The 16,665-nt window shown below is 42.9% G+C and overlaps 1 protein-coding gene across 2 annotated transcripts in view; it reads left to right on the top strand.

Moving 5' to 3' along the window:
• ASTN1 (astrotactin 1) overlaps positions 1-16,665 on the top strand; it is a 259,496-nt gene that overhangs the window by 222,449 nt on the left and 20,382 nt on the right. For both annotated transcript variants that reach the window (XR_010025831.1, XM_063134053.1), the window contains exons 17-18: positions 6,687-6,955; positions 10,502-10,635. Coding sequence is in view for 1 of the 2 variants with exons in the window: in XM_063134053.1 (XP_062990123.1) it covers positions 6,687-6,955; positions 10,502-10,635 (403 nt within the window). In the remaining variant the exon portion in view is untranslated. The remainder of the gene's footprint in view (positions 1-6,686; positions 6,956-10,501; positions 10,636-16,665) is intronic.

The raw sequence follows: 16,665 nt of genomic DNA, 5'->3' as shown, positions 1-16,665 counted from the left end.
TTTCAGCTGCAGAAACTGCTGCTTTACCGCTCTGTGCCACACGAGGCTCAATATTAAACAATAAACCAATATTTAATTCATAGAAATCATAGCAAATATGATGAGAATTATATTTTGCATGCACTCTTACACATTCTTTTGTATGTTGCCTTATATCCCTTATGTTAGCTCTAATTAATAGCTTCACTTCAGTAAGACCCTCCATAAGTTACCATGAGTTAACTTAGCAAAAATCCCACGCTGACCAAATGTTGTTTGGTAGCCCCCACCACCACCGCCAGGGTAGGGTGACTTCAGTCTTGAGTGGTCTCTCCTTGCACTTCTCAACAGAAGTCTCATGATCCTCTATGATGCTTTAAAATAACAAGGCAAGAGTGCCTAGTCAGGTTTTCCAAACACTTAAGGCATAGCTAATCTGTGATGTGACTCTGTGAATGCACTCTTTTTAAAGGTCAGAATCAGGGCCTTAAAATCAGATTAAGTATCAAGCCCAGCGTACTCACAAGACTCAGCAACCAGCAAGCATTTGGTGGTTTCCTGGAAATTGCCTGTAGTCTACCTTCTGCCAACCCCATGTCTGTCGAATGGAGTCCCATAGTATGCTTTGTTCTGTCGATGGTCAAATCTCTCCTGCGTAGCACCTTGAATTTTAGGTCTCTTTTCCTCCTCAAGTCCAGGCTTTCTGTGGCTTTGTAATAAACATGTTTGCATCTGGGGAATTTGTTTCTCCTTTTCTCTTCCACTCTCGATCCTGCCTTCTTTCCCAGCCCAAGCAGGTAAAGAATTCTCAGGACATTGCTGAGAGGAGCCAGTGCTCAGGGCATTCATTCCTTGCCCTCTGCTTTATACTTCTCTCTTCCCCAGAATTATATTCTCCCTAGTAAGGAGTCGACAGAGGAGGGTCCTGGTCACAAGAAAGAGCTTTGGAAAAGACCGGCCCTGTTTAAAATCCTGAGTCATTCTCCTTGACTACTTGCTTCCATTTCAAAGAGTTTGGGAAGGCAGTGTTTAAATATGAACTCTTAGAACAAGACGTGAAACCTGATGCAATTATGGGTTTATTAGCACAGTATACTGAACTCAGCAAATAATTGAAATACAAAGAACTATTGTTCATTTTTGGGGAGGGGGATTGCAGCAAGACTAGAAATAACAGCTAATTGTTATTTCCAGGCTTATTGCGGCCTGGAAACTCATGGCATTTCACTTCAATGGAGAAACTAACTAAGCAGATCCAACTACAGCTAGGATATTCACCGACTGACAGATTTTATGAAGTATGGTACCGTACGATCGTAGAATTGTGGAGTTGGAAGGGTCCACAAGGATCATCTAGTCTGACCCTCTGCAATGTGTAGGAAAATCCATTAAACCACCCATTAGAGGTGGTTGTCCAGCCTCTTCTTAAAAACCTCCAGAGGTGAAGAACTCACAACACCTGAAGTCAATTTCAAGACCACTCGATTAGGTTTGTGACGATCAACCATGAAACCAAACATTTCCTAATGACACCATGATCTCTGTCTAGATCAGTGGTTCCCAAACTTTTTCAGGTCACCGCCCCCTTCGTTCCACAAACTCACACCCAGTGCCCCCTACCCTACACTATAAAAATCATTATTCAGAATAGCACTTTTCAACGACCCACTAAGGAAGATAACAACAATAAAATTCAAAACAGTAACAATTAATTGAATATTTATTCAAAATCCAATTACATTTTTTTTAGTTTATTCAGTTAAACATAATTGATGAACTTGATCCAGTGATATCATCTTTTCAAAGTCTGATAGTCGTTTAGCAAGTATATTAGATATTACATTTAGTAACTAGGGTAGATTTGATTTGATTTGATTTATTGCATTTATATACCGCCCCATAGCCAAAGCTCTCTGAGCGGTAGAGTACCTCACTATTCTGTAAATTCTTAATGTGATGGATGGGCTTGATGAAGTGATACCAGTTTTCCAATGTCTGGTTTAAAGTCACTTAACATGAGTCTTAAATCACCACGTTTAATAATCTGTTTTGCAGCTGGCGTGGCGGGGCACACCAAACAGGGTATGTCTCTTCATTAGCGTTTTGGTGTTTTTGAAACATTTCAATTCACCGTTAAAAGAACTCTTCTTAAACGGTATTAATACATTTATGGATTCTTCCCCTATATGGCTTGGGACTAAACTACCTTCTCCCATAAAAATGTCTCTGGGTTTTAACAGCTTTGGGAGGGCGCTTCTCGGAAGAGTCCACCTCGAGTGCCCCCCTGTTGCCCCCTTTGCCTCTTAGCACTCCCCTGCCACTCCCTTGCCTCTTAAAGCCCCCCTATGCAATCCCACCGCCCCCAAGGGGGCAGTACCGCCCACTTTGGGAGCCACTGGTCTAGATGAAGCTTTGGCAATTCTGTTGTCATGAAGGGATAAGTACCTGATCAAGTCTGTAACCTCTACAAGGGAGGAGGATCATCTGTGATGACCGGGCCCTGGAGGATAATGAATCCAGATGGTTCCTTGCGTGTGCTTGGGGAGTTTCCTGCAGTGTCCTTCCAAGGCCTTGGGCTATCAATATGATTTCTCCGATTTGTTCAATCTGCTAATAAAAATAAGGAATACGTTTATCCACCAGTAACTCATGTTAACTTATGAAAGGACTTATTGGATTGAGACAGTAAACTTTTGCTGCTTTTTTCTTCTGGCTCTACACCTCTGAATGTGCAGCTTCTGTGGTTCAAGCTGTTCTTAATAGCAAAGGAGCAGTGCCAGGAGGAAAAATTAAAAAAATAACACCTCTCCTTTATGTGGTGCTATTTGATTGCACTTTTAAACATGGATGGTTTAGAAAACGCCCTTACATAAGAAGTAAGAGGTTTGATATAGTAGTTAGTAGAGACTAGACCATCTTCTGAATGCTCATCTTTTGTCCATCTATACCCCATGCCTGCAGCCCATCTGCTATTGGCTCTGTTACAGTGGGTCACTGTTACAGCCATTGGTAACATATGCAGATCTGTCCCACTAGACATCTGATAGAGATTTCAGACCTGTTATGTTCTGTGACTTCATTGCACCACCTAGTGTTCACTTAAATATAGGCAGCCTTTTCCATTGAATGCATTCCTTCCCCTTATTTTACCTCCATTCCTGGGGACTGGCAAGTGTACAAATTTGGCAGGATTTGAGCCATTGTTTTGCAGGATTGTTGCTCGTTGCATACACAGGAGCACATTCAGAAACACCATGTTTCTAATGTAGATCCCTATCCAATTTCTCACATCACTGGGACAATTGGCTTTCAAAAGCACTACAATCCAGTGTTACCCAATGTCCTCATTCACATATGTCTGAACTCACACCTTTGGCTGATGAACCAGGAATATAGGGATCTTTTGCAGAGGTGTGGGGCACACGTAGTAGATTATGCACTGTACTTCAATGAAACAGGCAAATCAGCTCACTGACAAGTGTACAAAGAAATACATAAGAAGTAAGAGGTTTGATTAGTATACTGACCCTGTAGCACCAGACTACCAGACTATTCCTAATAATAGAAACAGAGGGGTTTCTTCGAGTTTTAGTGGCTCGGCATAATTACTGTATTTAGAGTACCAAGTTATCTGGAAACGGCCAAATAGCAGAACTCCTGGGCCCAAGGAGATGAGGGGGAGACCAAACCGCTGGTTAAGCTACTATTAGGGACCCCTTGGGCATGCAATTTGTTGCAAAAAATGGAATCTGGACTAGAGAGCCCAAAAACAAGTTATCTCCTTGGATCATGACTAATCCAAGGAAAATAACGAACATGGAGAGAGGTATGGGAATTGAGGGAAGGAGATAAGGAAGGGAAGCTTGTTAAAGCATGCTAGATGTATGGTTGCATTTGATTCAAGACCCTGAAAAACCTCAGTACCACACTCTCAGCTTAACCGGTAAGCCACTGGACTTAGAGTCAGCAACTCATAAACAACAACACAACTCGCTAGGATTCTGAGAGGCCCGCAAAAGATATCCAGAAGGCGCAGGAGATGCTCGTCCTTGTCCACAGAGAAAGACTGAGTTCACAGAGTGATTGGGCTGCACCATAGGATGGACGCTGCAATGGATGCTTCACAGGGGAAACTCTCTCTGGGACTACAAGGCAATAGGTCTATGTGGACCACGAGGCACTGGATTTCTCTGAGCAAGCAAGGCAGTGAGGTGGTTCAACGCACGCTCGTTCCCAAGTTCTGCCCTACCTCCATTTCAATGATCCAGTTCCTGTAAGCTTTTCCCCAGAGGTCAATTTAAAAGCTGCTTTGTGGTTGTGCATCACTTTTGCAGTTTCCGTTTTTTGCACATTGTTCCTTGTTGAAAAGCACCATCTTTCTCATTATAATGCAGACCAGAATCATTGCTGCACCTACCTGGTACAATTGGCTTAATTGTGCACCATCCAACACTTGAAAACGCCATCTACCAGTGCTGACCTGAAAAAGGGCTCCTTCTCCATCTCCCCCACCTGACATTTTTCAACTTTGCTGCCTGTTTGGGTGATTTATCTGCATCTTTAAACATGCAAGTTTTGCATAGGGAGTGGAAAACCGAGGATATTTGCATCCTCCCTAGCAAAGATGGAAAGAGTCCAGACTGAGGGCTACTTGAGGAGCATTGTGCTCTTAGAGCCAGGAGTCTGCTCTCAGCAGCTTTGGTTTAAATATCTAGCTACCAAAGACTACTCTTACTTCATAGGTTCCCATGGAGAGTTTGTTGACAACAATGTGAAGTTGTAATGCAAAAATTCATTGCGGCATTTAGGTTGTATCGACGGGGATCGTGTCAAGTTTTGAGAAGTAGTAGAATCATTCTTATCAGGACTGACACTACTGTTGACAATACGGTATTTAGTTTTGAATGTCACTTTTCAAGAAAAGTTCTAAAAACTGTATTAGTGTAATACTTTTTATTAGGCCAACTCAAATGTTATAAGAAATGTGTTATGCCTTCGAAATCTCCAGCTTTCTTAATCCGGCAAGATGTTACAAAAAGCAGGTTTGGGCCAGGGGAGAAAACCACGCAGGCTGACTTGATGTTGAAGTCATGATGTCAGTCGGAGTCTTCACATGATATGGTGGAGGAGGATTTGCAGACATTCGGTGCCAGTAGGCCCACTGGACTCAAGAAGGTGGTCGTGATATATACTGATATGGATTTTGGAATTTTTTTTACAGCCAACATAAATTGCTTATTTATTCCTTTTACAGAAGAAAATGAAGAAGTTAGAAATTATTCTGAGTGGATCTGTGTGGTGGAATGTCAGTCATATAGGGGAAGGAGTTGTACGTCTTTAGTCAATAGTGGGAGAAAGATAAAAGGAAAACAGGCTGACATTTTTAAACATGCTAGAAGAATGTCAGGAAAGAGGGAGATCTCTTAACAGGATTACAGGCATCCCCAACTGTAAAGGAAACCACTCTCAGCCAAACCGGCTGTCCACTGGATTTTGCACAGATCTTGGAATAAAGCACACAGCTCTCAAATTGAAAGGGTTAGGCCCAATCCTTTATTGAAATTGGAAGGGTAAGAGGCAAGCATCACATCAGATTAGCTACTAAAATTGATACAGAAATAACACCCTGAACCCCAATACCAGCAATACTAATACATTGTTACAGAATATACTTCCCCAGCCAGGTGTCCTTCAGCTCAGACGCCAGGCCCCACGTTTGGTAGACTTTTTATGGCCACTCAGCTATTCTACTCCCCCCTCCCTCCAGATGGGCCATTTTTTCCCTTCACAGATGCAAATTGCCCCAAGGCCACTTCTCTCGCCTTGATGGAGCCAGGAGATGGCCTCACGCCCACGGCCAGGTGGAGAGATAAGCGGTACTTCTGCAATTCTATAACAGACAATAGACAATGAATAAAAATTCTTGAAAACAGCAATTCTTTGTACACTTAACCCCTTCCTTACACCAACAAACTACAATTCCCAGGATTCTTTAGGGAAAGGCACAACAATTAAGCTATCTTTAAAAACAAAACTATAAAAACTTACCATTCAGGACTGCCCTAGCCTAAAATCCACACCTGATTCCTGCAGATGCTAATATATCCACATCTTTGTCTAATGTTTTGTGTCTCTAAAACTCAAAGTGCTGGTATTGACATTCAAAGCCCTAAACGGTTTGGGGCCAGGTTATTTGAAGGAACGCCTCCTCCCATATGTACCTGCCCGGACCTTAAGATCATCTACAGGGGCTCTTCTCCGTGAGCCCCTGCCAAAGGAAGTGAGGCAGGTGGCTACTTGGAGGAGGGCTTTCTCTGCTGTGGCACCCCGGCTGTGAAATGAGCTCCCCAGAGAGGTCCGCCTGGTGCCTACACTGTACTCTTTTCATCGCCAGCTGAAGACCTTTTTATTCTCTCAGTATTTTAACACTTAATTTTAACTTAAATTTAAATTTTACTGTTCTAACTCTGTATTTTAATAATCTTACATCAATTTTGCTGCGTGTTTTTTATCCTCGTTGTGCTTTTGATACTGTATTTTATATTTGTGTTTTTAACCTGTTGGTTGTTTTATTATGGTTTTAATTTTTGCGAACCGCCCAGAGAGCTTTGGCTATTGGGCGGTATAAAAATGTAATAAATAAATAAATAAGCGAATCAGGTCATTACTCCCTTTTGCCTGATTCTATCTAATGCTGTTTCTTGCAGGTAATTCCCCCTCGGATGAGTCTGAAGAGCGTGAGCGAGATCCCAGGGTCCTCACTTTTCCAGAGTACATTGCCAGTTTGTCAGAATCGGGGACCAAGCGCATGGCAGCCGGCGTGCGTATGGAGTGCCAAAGCAGAGGCCGCTGCCCTTCATCCTGTCCTTTATGTCACGTGACCTCTAGCCCAGATGCTCTGGCTGAACCCATCCTCCTGGAGGTCACCAAAGCAGCACCCATTTATGAGCTGGTCACCAACAATCAGACTCAGAAGGTGAGTGAGTGGCTCAGTACGGGTGGAAGGGCTAATTTTAGCACCCGTTGCTCTCACATAAAGAGTGAACGTTCTTAAGGTGTCAAAGGTTCCTCTTTGACCTCTTCTTAGTCATTCAGGTTTGGAAATAAACTGGATTATTTGGAGAGGGGAAGTGGGTGGAAGAGGGGAAAGGAGTGTGGAAAATACAGGCTAACATTTCCAAGCTTCTATTTAAACCAGGACATCTAGAAACTGTCTTGAAACAGGATGAAATTTGAGATTCTTAAACAAGTGGACTCGCCCTGAAAAAATTATCCTTAGATTTTGGGGTTCTGCATTAGCTGATGTTTTCTGCAGAGCGCCACTGATACATTAATGAATTCTCCATTCTTCTATTTTTAATTTTGGGCTGTGTTCAAATCAGTGTGCATGTGCATGTTTTCTGGAGTTTTCAACTGCATGTCTCCCCCACCCCCAACCCCTGTATACTTTCCGCTGTGCACAACTACAGTGGTGGCCAAAATTGTGGACACTTTTTGAAATGTTCATGTTTTATTTATTTATTTATTTATTACACTTGTATACCGCTCCCATAGGGCTCTCTGGGCGGTTTACAGAAATTCTAAAATTGAGATAAAAACAAGTATACAAAATTTTAAACTCTAAAACACAGAACATACACACATAAAGCATTAAAAACCGTTAAAAAGCTAAACATGTGGGTGATTAAGTTGTGCCGCCATATGCCTGGGCAAAGAGGAAAGTCTTAACCTGGCGCCGGAAAGATAGCAGCGTTGGTGCCAGGTGAGCCTCGTCAGGGAGATAATTCCATAGTCTGGGGGCCACCACCGAAAAGGCCCTGTCCCTCATTGCCACACTCTGAGCCTCTCTTGGAGTAGGCACCTGGAGGAGGTTTGCATGCTTATAGAAAATGTTCTGTTTCATGAAATTCAAATACTTCTATATCAATTGAAAGAGAATTTAGTGCTGAATTAAATTAAAAAAAAACCCAGAATGAAAATATCTGCAGTACAAAAAAAGTTATGCTTACTTTAGTCTAAAAACAAACAGGTGTGATTGAGTGAAGAAGTGGATTGGAATTGCAAACCCTACTGGCCAATCACAGCCCTTGTTCTGGGGACCAATCACAAGGCAGTAGCTGCAATACATCATGTTTCAAGTTGGGGAAAGACAATTTTGCTGTTTGTTCTGTAACTGAAGCGCAATTGGAGATTGTGTGAATATTTGAAGTATTTCTCAAATTAAAAGTGTATGTACACACATCATAAATAGCAATGGCACCAAAGAAAAGAGTTGATTGGACACCCAGGAAAAGAATCAGGGTTGTTGTATTACGTGAATCAGGTCTTTCAATTGATATACAAACATTTGAATTTCGTGAAGCAGAACATTTTCTATAAGCATGCAAAGTTGTAAAACATGAACATTTCAAAAAGTGTCCACAATTTTGGCTACCACTGTATATTGCTGAATGCCACACACCAGGGAGCCTTGTAATTGAAAATTATTATTTTTTTGTTTTTATCAGTGCTCACTTATACTTTGTTTGCAGCAATAATATACAAGAGGGGGGAATATGGGAACTGAAAACCGGCAAACTGCATGCACCAATTCCAAAATTTATTTTAAAAATCTCCAAGTTAAACCAAAGGACAGGTGGAGTGGAACAAAGGGCAAAGCCAACCCATGGGACAGTAACACAATGGAACAGGGGGTGTCTGAGCATCCCTAATTCTGCACAGATTCTCTGCTTGGGTAGTAAAAATGCAGTGGTTTGGAATATTTATACACTTTGAATATGCACATATTTCTTTAAGAATATGTGCATATTCTTAAAGAGATCCAAGAACTTCAGAACTCTGGGCAGCACATCAGCAGTCAATGTGGCTCAGAGTGGGATGCATTGCCTAGGTGCACAAGACATGTATACATCTTCTCAAAACCCAGTGCGGTGAATTTCACTGTGGGATTTTCATCACATGTCTGCTTTGAGGTATTTAGGAACAGGAAGGTCTGCCCTGACCTTCAGTGAGCGGTCTGCAAATCAACCCAGGCCTATGCCTCAAGGCTCTCTTCCTAGATTACTGAGTTCCTACATTTTCCTTTCCATTCCCTGTACCTTTCATAGAATCATAGAATAGCAGAGTTGGAAGGGGCCTACAAGGCCATTGAGTCCAACCCCATGCTCAATGCAGGAATCTACCCTAAAGCATCCCTGACAGATGGTTGTCCAGCTGCCTCTTGAACGCCTCTAGTGTGGGAGAGCCCACAACTTCACCAGGCAACTGATTCCGTTGTTGTACTGCTCTAACAGTCAGGAAGTTTTTCCTGATGTCCAGCTGGAATCTGGCTTCCTGTAACTTGAGCCCGTTATTCCATGTCCTGCACTCTGGGAGGATTGAGAAGAGATCCTGGCCCTCCTCTGTGTGACAACCTTTTAAGTATTTGTTCTTTCTTTGTTGCCCCAATAAACTCACTGTATTCTATAGAGAGCTAGTGTTGTATTATAACTAAACCTATCCTATGCACCCTTCTTGGGAGTAAGGTCCATTGACCTCAGTGTCACTTCCTTCCACATCAGTCTGCATCGGATGTATGAATCATGACCTGGGAAGTCTGGGGTCCTAATCTCACCTCTTCCATGAACTCATAGCCTTAAATAAGCCTCCTGCACTCTTTCTCCCTCTCAACCTCCTTGCCCGTCCACTCCAATCAGCAACGGTATACCTTGCAGACTTTGGTGTCATTGTATATTGTGATAATATGTGTGAGGACCTTTGGACACGCAAGAAAAACAGTATAGAAAAGTTAAGTAGGAAGAACCATGGTAGGTGGTTCTGAAGGACAAGGCAGTAACAGGTACACAGGATAGCCAGTGGTTCAATGGCGGGAAGTTAGGAGAAGAGGCAAGTGTTTGTGTAACAGTCTTTCCCATACATGGTGGGGCTGAGCTGAACATTCTTAAATAAAATGAAAAATCTGTGCACAATAGGGGCTGCACAAATTCCTTTTGTGAAGGAATGTTTCACAAAACCTTGTTTGCTACTATTTCACTTTCCTGTGTATTCTCCTCAAATTGTCTGCATCTGCTGCTCTTCTGTCCTGTCCTCCCTCGCCCCTTTGACTGCAGCAGGGCTGAGGGCAAAGGGCAGGAAGCATTGCCCTCACTCTGCTTTGGCTTTGTTGACAATGTCACACAGACAAGTCTGACTGATTGTATTTCATTATCACGAAGACAAATCAGAGTGTGCGCAATACTCCCTCCCCTCACTCATGTACCAGGGAGTTGAATGGGGGTGGGAATGGTGTTGAGCACCAATGTGCAGTGTGGTCACTGTCACCACCTGGAGCGTTACTTAAAAGGTGAGCCAAAACTTTGCCCCTGTTTTCAGCCCCCTCCCCTAAAGAAAAATTCCCTGTTTTGAAGTCTCTGAGTAGGGTGACAAACTTGGGGTGGGGGTTTCAATTTGCCCCATGGTGAGAACCTTCTTGTGTGTTCCCAACCCTCCTTCTGTGCTTTTTCTTGTTCTCTTTCTCTCTCAGCTGTTGCAGGAGGCCACCATGAGTTCCCTGTGGTGCTCGGGCAGTGGGGATGTCATCGAGGACTGGTGCCGGTGTGACTCAAGCGCATTCGGCGCTGACGGGCTTCCAGCCTGTGCACCCCTCCCACACCCTGTGTATGTGTCCCAAACCCTAAGCTTGCGGATTTAAGATTTTGCTAACTGTTTTTTGGGAAATGTGGCCTTGCGGTATTGTTCTTTGTAGCAAATATTCTTCCAGAACCAGAATAAAAGGGGGAAATAATCACTGAATTATTTCCTAGCTCCCCAAAAGCATGTCCTCTTCAGAGACCAATGTTTTGTTTTGTTTTGTTTTGAAGCAAGGTGCTGAGGCTGAAGCCTGTTGAGATGCTAGTCCTTTAACTTGGAAATCCAGCTGTTACTTTCTGACCTGACATGAGCAGGAACACACCCATGCCCTGGACTCCCTGGACTCATATCCCAGGCCGAAAGTAACAGTTGGCATTTCCCATAAAGGACCCCAGGTCTCCACAGCCTACGTGCCTGGCTATGTCATAGCCAGTGCACAACAACAGAGAGGAGCCCACACAGTTAACAAGCATGAAACATGAGACCGTTACACTAATAATATGAAGATAAACTGTGCAACTAGATAACTGAATTAGCCAAACATTCAATTCTTTATTGTCACAACAAAATATATGCATGACCATAAAAATCAAAGCTACTTTTTTGCTGTAAATATAATGCACAGATGATATATAATTATAAAGCAGTATGTTTGCTGAGAAACTGCACAAAGTGAAACATATTCTTATAAAGCACTATTTGCTATAAAAACACTATACAGAGTGAAACGACTACTCCAGATTGTATTCACATTTCATTACTTCATCAGTCAGCCTTTACCAGAAACCTTTAGTTCATGTACGGTGCTTCATATCTTACATGCTTTCCTCTCCCTGAGCGTTGTAGATAAAGCTACAAGCACAAAGGTGATAATTAATAAACAACTACTCATTCCTGCAAAACTTACTGAAAGGTTGCTTAACTCTTTTAATAAGGTATTCTGAAACGTGGCACCCTTCCTTCAGTAGGGCTTTTAAATTTCTTTGAGCCAAACTTCAGTAACGTTCTGCAGGATCTCACCTACATAGTTCCCACATGTTGAGAGTCACCCAGTCATCAGAACCACCTGTAGCCTGTGTGGCAAGCTTCAGGCCCTCTGTGCTGCCTCTGCAGAGTCACCTGATGTGGGGAAGAGGCAGCACAGAGAGCTTAATCCTTGATGTTCAGGTGGCTACAATCACCTTTGAGGCTTGGGATGCCTCAGTACATTGGAACTATATTTCCCACAATGCCAAGAGCCCACACATACCCTGTGGGCCGTGTCCTGAACAGCAAGGACTGGATTCTCCTTCCTGCCTCAGTGAAGCTGCACAATTATCGAAGGACAACAGAGAGGGCCTGTTGGAGCTGCAGGCTGCTCAGGACTCCCATGCTGAAGTCCAGTTTTGATCTGGAATGGACTTAAATGACTCAACCTTCAAACCCAGCGCTGAAATCTAACGATTGTGAATCTTGGCACCATCCACTGCTCCAAAACTCAGTAGATCAGTGGCAAAAGCACTCCAAGTCAATTTGGGATGCTGCATGGACTGAAGTGTCCACAAGAGTGGCACTACGCCCCACACATTTAGAATTTGATAGAGATTTCGCTATTTCAGTATCTTCACAGTTAGAGGGTTTAGAAACTTGCTATTTTAAACAACGCAGGCGAAATTGATCAGAAGACAATAGTTCTCACAAGCTCTGCCTAGGAGTGTCTTCAGAACAACGACCTCAACTAAGAATCACACCACACGTTACCTGAATTACATAATGTGTAGCTGACCCTCTTGGGTTTGTTTTGGGTGTGGCTTTTTTTACTCCAAAGGAAATCTGGATTGTGACCACTGTACACAGGAAGGGGAGGTGTAATGCTTCCTGCTAGAGCTGCTCCAGCTGACTTTGCCCCCTCCCGCACAACAGATTAAAAAAGAAAACAGGCCTCCATTGGTACCAACAGACCTGGGGCTCAGCCAGGAACAGCAGGACAAATCAGGACCGCTAAGCCAAGACCAAGACTACCGTATTCCTTTGATTGTAAGACGCCATCGATTGTAAGACGCACACTAATTTCAGTACCACCAAAAGAGAAAAAAAAACCAAGACACACCTGCGATTCTAAGACGCACCCCATTTTTAGAGATGTTTATATGGGGGGAAAAGTGTGTCTTAGAATCAAAGAAATAGGATAGTTATGTCCCTACTAGAAAGGGAGCTTGCCTATTGTCTCAGAGGAGAGCACCTTGTGACCTGTCCCAGAGCTGTCAATCACTCAGCACCATGGGGCAGCCAATCAGGAATAAGATCTGGCCACTTGGAACTTACCAATTTAAAAAATACAGTCAGGAGCTGGTGTGGCATTATACCCCACAAGTCAGTCTGGAGTTTGTAAGTCTGTGGTTTTTAGAATGTTGGCCTGAGTGGGCGGAGTTAGAATGTCTTGGGAGGGGGAGGAGTGATATATAAGGGAAGGACGGAGGGGATTGAGGGAGACTTTTGGGTTCTCTTAGCGCTCTCTGTGTGTTAGCTCTTAGGGTTTAGAGTACTTGGGTCTGGAGAATTTGAGGTTCAGCGTAGAGAGTGGTGGCTTTGGAGTGTGGTGTGCACATAGTTGATGTTTATTAAACAATACTGATAATAAAGAAAGCTCAAGAGTGATTGTGTATGTGACAGGAAAGTGTGTATGTGAATGGGTGAAAGGATTGGATGAAAGGTTTCAAAAAGATTTTTAAACGTTTTATTTTGAAACAAAGCTTGTGAACTTTTAAAATAAATTTTAATCATTTTGTTTTAACTACCACAAAAATCCCACGTGTCTGTTTGGCATTTATCACCTGAAGTTTATTCATTTAACACCCACTCTGACAATAATTCACCTCAGCACATATAACTCACAGTGTATTATTTTATATATTGAAATCCTTCTCCATTTAACCCCTTTCTCCACATAGTTTGGAGGAAGGTGGTTTTTATCCCTCGCCTCAGGCGTATCAAGCGGTGGTGCTTCGCTTGAGCAGGGAGTAGCCGTGGCCAGGCCTCGTGTTCAGAGCCTGTGTCGTGGCAGCTGGGACCCAAAATAAAGTCCTAACATGAACAAAAACTGTTTTTACAGGCCTTTTAAAAGCTGCTGTGGAACTTGCCTGGTACCAAGCCCCTATGGGCAACTTGTGGCCCACTAGGTGTTTTAGGCAGGAACTCCCATATTGGCTTGGGCTGATGAAAGCTGTAGGCCAAATCATTGGGAGAGCCACAAGTTCTTCTTTGTAGTCTCTGCACATCACACAAATGGGATCTGCACCTGCGTAGAGCCTCAACTCTAGAGCTTCGGCTATGGGGTGGTATATAAATGTAACAAATAAATATAAATATATAAATATATACATTTTGGTGGGAACCCCTCCCCCAATGTCCTCCTGCACATGTCCCTAGCACGTTCCTGCCTTCTCCCTCGGTTCTCTTTTGACTGCCTTGCTGGTTGCCTCAGAGGGAGCTTCACTTGTCTGTTTGACTTTCAGCTATTGTAAGCTGAGGTGTTTTCCCCCCTCCTCTTTCTATTCTTTCCTAGCTTACTACCGTTATTTTCATCTTTTTAGCTTTTTTGTTTTGTTTGTTTTGCGGTCTTTTATTGCCACACACCTCAGGGTGCATGGCCTTGACAGCACCGTTTAGAACACGTGTGTGGTGCGGCAGTAAGCTACCCCCGACAATTGGCTGCTCGTTGAGTTTGTTTTGTCTGGGGGAAGCTCATGGTGTAGAATCTTGTCACCATTGTCAAGGATTTTTCTAAGCAAGACCGGTGCAATAGAGCTGACAGACTTAAAGTAGTGTTGTGGAAGAAAGGTTTGGAGGCGGTTGACACTCCGAAAGTCGTGTTTGTCAGAGACACTATCAGACCGTCCAAGGATGGCCTCTTCAAAGCCAATGCCACCATGACCATTGGCCTTAGATGCAGGCAGAAAAGACCCACCTAGACCAGGGTATTCTTTGCTAGTGACAGTTGCCAAAATGCTGACTATGAAGGCTAAAGCTGCATAGCTTTCATTGAAGGGTTAGAAGAAGAAAAGAAAGCAGATCAGGAGCAGGTGTTAAGACAGTCATTACCAGCTCCTCTGCCACTCCTTGACTCCCTGAAACAGACTCTACCATCAGTATCAGTCCTGGTCCAGGAACCAAGTCTTGCAGTAAAGAAAGGCAGGTTGTTTACCTGTAACTGTAGTTCTTTGAGTGGTCATCTGTGCATTCACACAATCCACCCGCTGTCCCCACTTCAGTGTCAATGTCGTTATTGATGTTGGTACCAAGTTGTGGTATCTCCCTCGGGTCTGAAGCTACTTCAGGCTGTTTCAAGGAACTGAGGGACTAGGTAGGAATCTGCGAGAGACATGCACAGAATACATATTTTACTGGTGACTATTTTGTTTTAATCAGGACTTATGCTATTTACGTGTATATTTTATTGCTAATTGTAAGATACTTTCTTAATGTTTTTATGTCATGAGCTACTATGGCAGGCAAAAAGGTGGTGTACAAAAATACATATCAAATAGATATTGCAGCAACATTGCAAAGAAGGCTGCAGCTACAGGAAAAAAGCATTTATTGTCCAACACCATAATGAAACTCTTGGATTTCAAGCTGTTGCTCCTTATTAGGGTTACAATCTATAAAGACAAGAGCCTCTGTCAGATAATGACATCTGCATCTTGTCCTTCCTGGGAATGCAGGGCAACATATATCTGTGTTGCCTAGGGATGGATGAATCAATGATTTCCGATCCAAATCAGTTTTGTATGCATGCAATCATAGGACCATCCTGTTTACTGTGACTTTTTTTTAACTGCAAAAAGAATTCTCATTTAAGTCATATACCTTTCCCCCTAAAATATGCATTTGTATGCATTTTTCCTAAAACATGCACTTTTTTACACGTTTCCCCATAAAATATGCATTTTTTAAGTCAAGAACTGCATCACAACATTCATAGAACTGAGCAATCCAAAATATAATAGCATTCTGATGTGCGTATTAGTTTAGGAAGTACAAATTATTGGAGGCACAGGTGAACTCAGTGGCAAAGAGCACCTTTTATCAGCTTAGGCTGATATACCAACTGCGCCCTTATCTGGACAGAGATAGCCTAGCTACAGTTATCCATGCTCTGATAACCTCTCGTTTGGATTACTGCAATGTGTTATACATGGGGCTGCCTTTGAAAACGGTCCAGAAACTTCAACTGGTACAAAACAGGGCAGCCCGCCTACTAACAGGGACTGGCTGACGAGACCACATCATGCCAGTCCTTTTCCAGCTTCATTGGCTGCCAGTCCAGGTCCGGGCCCGTTTCAAAGCGCTGGTATTAACATTTAAAGCCCTAAACGGCTTGGGGCCAGGTTATCTGAAGGAACGCTTCCTCCCGTATGTACCTGCCCGGACCCTAAGGTCATCCTCAGGGGTCCTTCTCCGCGAGTCCCTGCCAAAGGAAGTGAGGCAGGTGGCTACCAGGAGGAGGGCCTTCTCTGCTGTGGCACCCTGGCTGTGGAATGAGCTCCCTAAGGAGGTTCGCTTGGCACCTACATTATATGCTTTTAGATGCCAGGTGAAGACCTTTTTATTCTCCTAGCATTTTAACAGTTTATAAATAAATTTTAACTTGGTGTTTTAAATTTGTAATTTTGCATTGCTGCTGTTTTTATCTGGTTGAGTTTTTATATTGTATTTTATAGTATGGTTTTATACTGTTGTTTTATACTTTGAATATTTTTAATTTTTGTGAACCGCCCAGAGAGCTCCAGCTATTGGGCAGTATAGAAATGTAATTAATAAATAAAAATAAATAAATAAATTAAGTTGGTTCATTTAAATATGCAAAACAAACAAAATTCTCCCACACCCCAAGTGTTGTCCTGTTCTATCCCCACCAAAACCTGGTTACAAGGGATGGGTTGAATCTGGACGAGTCCAAATCTGCCGACTGGATTTGGTGAGTCCTTTTTAAATTGCCCCAATCTTGACACTTTGTGAAGGCTATAGTCTCTGAAAAGAGTCCCTCCCTAAAAACACACACCTTCTTTTGTGTTA

Source organism: Elgaria multicarinata, chromosome 1 (genome assembly GCF_023053635.1).
Source record: "Elgaria multicarinata webbii isolate HBS135686 ecotype San Diego chromosome 1, rElgMul1.1.pri, whole genome shotgun sequence".
In the NCBI taxonomy this organism is placed as follows: Eukaryota; Metazoa; Chordata; class Lepidosauria; order Squamata; family Anguidae; genus Elgaria; species Elgaria multicarinata.
This window is presented reverse-complemented; position numbering and strand designations above follow the sequence as displayed.